A 2409-nucleotide genomic window follows, 5' to 3' on the forward strand; every position below is an offset into this window, starting at 1 on the left:
GCGTATGGGCAACTTCCCGTGGCTCCAATTGCCAGCCAAAAGGGCCCCCGGACCGGTATATTTTGTACGGAGAACCGCAGCTCCGGGGCGCCGACAAAGCAGCCGCGCGGGGCAAAACAGCCATGCTGGTGACTGTGGAGCACCTCCGCCCGGTAATTTCCTAGTCTGTGGGCAATAAAAATGTGGCGTCCACTCACCCTCTGTGCTTTCACTGGGAGCTGCGAACCTGAGCTGTTCCTAAACGGCCATCTTGGATCGTCCCCATTTCTTTATTAATAGAGTCAAAGCCCTCTGGCCATCCAGGTACACATGGACAAGGTTAGAAAAACTCAGGGCTTGAGAGTCTCTCTCCATTTGTTTCTTGAAGGTTTCAGAAGGTCTTTTAATGAAGGCTATCCACTTACTAAAAAATTGAACTCGGTACGAGTTGTGGAACGTGTTTAGTTGCATAAAAGTTCAGTGACAGCTAAACCTCGCGGAATGTGCGTGCTCTTTAAACACTAACTTACCGTCCCTCTTTCTTCTCAGGTGCTGCTACCCCCGTATGATGATGCCACTGTGAATGGTGCTGCCAAGGAGCCGCCGCCACCTTATGTGTCTGCCTAAGTGGAGCTGAGGGCAGCAGCTTGACTTTTTTGACATCTGAGCAGTGGTTCTGTTATTTCACTTTTGTGACGAGCTCTCTGAGCTTGTTTGTTGCTGAAATGCTACTTTTAAAAATTTAGATGTTAGGTTGAAACCTGTACTTTTCAGCATATCCTTTGCTAGAACGCGGTGATAGATGAGTTGTAGAATTCTTTCCTTAGGATTTGGGGTGTAATGGGCTTCACTAACCTTCCCTAGGCACTGAAACTTCCCCCAAGTCTGATGGACCCAGAGTCAGAGAAGTTCGCTTTTGTACCTGCTGGGCTCCAAAGTCAGGCAGTTAGTCACACTTTTTCTCTCTACTCCCTCTATTTTGAAAGTGTAAAATAAAACCAAAAGTAGACAACTTTTTCTTAAGCCATTCCAGTGTAGAGAACAAACCCTTATGAAAACAGGAATGTCAATTGTGTCATCATTGTTCTAATTAGGTAAATAGAAGTCCTTATATATGTATTTACAAGAATTTGCCCCATAGCATCCCTCATGACTTAAGTTCAATGACGGTTTGCACTTGGTGGTGAAGGATTTTTCTCCATGGCCTAAATCAAGACTATTAGAAAGCGCTAGGCTGTGGGAGCAGTAACCATCTGATGACTGTCTCGTGCATCTGGGTCCAGGGACACGGGGTGACGTGCTCGTCTGTGTTAGAGGATGGGACGGGTGTGCTTGGCGCTGCATGGGATCTGCTGCTCCTCTCCTGGATTCACATCCCGACCCAGGGCCCGCTTTCACTAAGTGTTCTGCCCCAGCCTGGTTCAAGGAGGTCATCCAGCTGACTTTACCAAGTGGAATTGGGATGTATTTGATATACATTTGCCTGACAACATGGAAAAGGGTTTTCCTCCTCCTTTCCCTCCAAGGTACATTCTACCGCTTTGAACTTCCAAGTATACCTAGTGACCTTTTAAAATGTAAACGTTTTCAGAAAATTGAAGGTTGCTTTCCTTGTATGCGCTTATTATCTTGACTACCTGAACTGCAAGGGATTTTTATATATTCATATGTTCCAAAGTCAGCAACTCTCCCGTTGGTTCATTATTGAATGTGCTATAAATGAAGTCTTTTGCAATTAAAAAGAGATTTGCCCACATCCAAGATGACCTTGTGACTCTCTGCTGATTGTGTCTGAGGCCTTTCCCTCCCACATGTGGCCAGGCGGATGCACACAGTTCAGCCTAAGGAGTAGGCTTTATGGTTTGATTTACACACAGTGGTTTTAATATCCCAGTGCTGATAAAATCAGCATCTTAGGCCAAGAGGAATGGAGGACAAACAGACTCGAGCTTCCAACATTCCTAACCATGTGTTCAGCTGTTTTGCATATGATTGCTTTATGTCCATATGCACTTTTAATAAGCAGTTAAGATTTTGCTACATTCCAAGGGAGATTAAAATAAGAGAGGGAAGGGGGATTTTTATCCCAAGGAATCAGCCTAAGTTATTATTTTTTGGTGTATCTCATTGGCATTCAACACAAGTTATTGGGAATGGAGTGGTTGCTGGGGCAGCCGCTCATGCCCATAATCCCAACATCTTGGAAGAACAAGGCAAGAGGATCAGTTGAGCCCAGGAGTTAGAGACCAGCCTGGCCAACACAGTGAGACTTCATCTCTATGCAAAGTGTAAAAATTAACTGGGCCCGATGGCATGTTCCTGTAGTCTCAGCTACTCAGGAGGCTCAGATGGGAGGATAGCTTGAGTCCAGGAGGTTGAGGCAGCAGTGAACTGTGGCCATGATTATGCTACTTGTACTCCAGCCTGGGT

At 45.7% G+C, this 2409-nt stretch overlaps 1 protein-coding gene across 1 annotated transcript in view; it reads left to right on the forward strand.

Moving 5' to 3' along the window:
• Positions 1-1742, forward strand: part of LOC108286868 (lysosomal-associated transmembrane protein 4B-like) — a 28550-nt gene extending 26808 nt beyond the window's left edge. The window contains exon 3 of the mRNA XM_017504983.2: positions 529-1742. Within this exon, the coding sequence (XP_017360472.1) occupies positions 529-606 (78 nt within the window). The 3' untranslated portion in view covers positions 607-1742. The remainder of the gene's footprint in view (positions 1-528) is intronic.
• Positions 1743-2409: the final 667 nt, after the last annotated feature.

Source organism: Cebus imitator, unplaced genomic scaffold (assembly GCF_001604975.1).
Source record: "Cebus imitator isolate Cc_AM_T3 unplaced genomic scaffold, Cebus_imitator-1.0 Scaffold331, whole genome shotgun sequence".
NCBI classification, from domain to species: Eukaryota; Metazoa; Chordata; class Mammalia; order Primates; family Cebidae; genus Cebus; species Cebus imitator.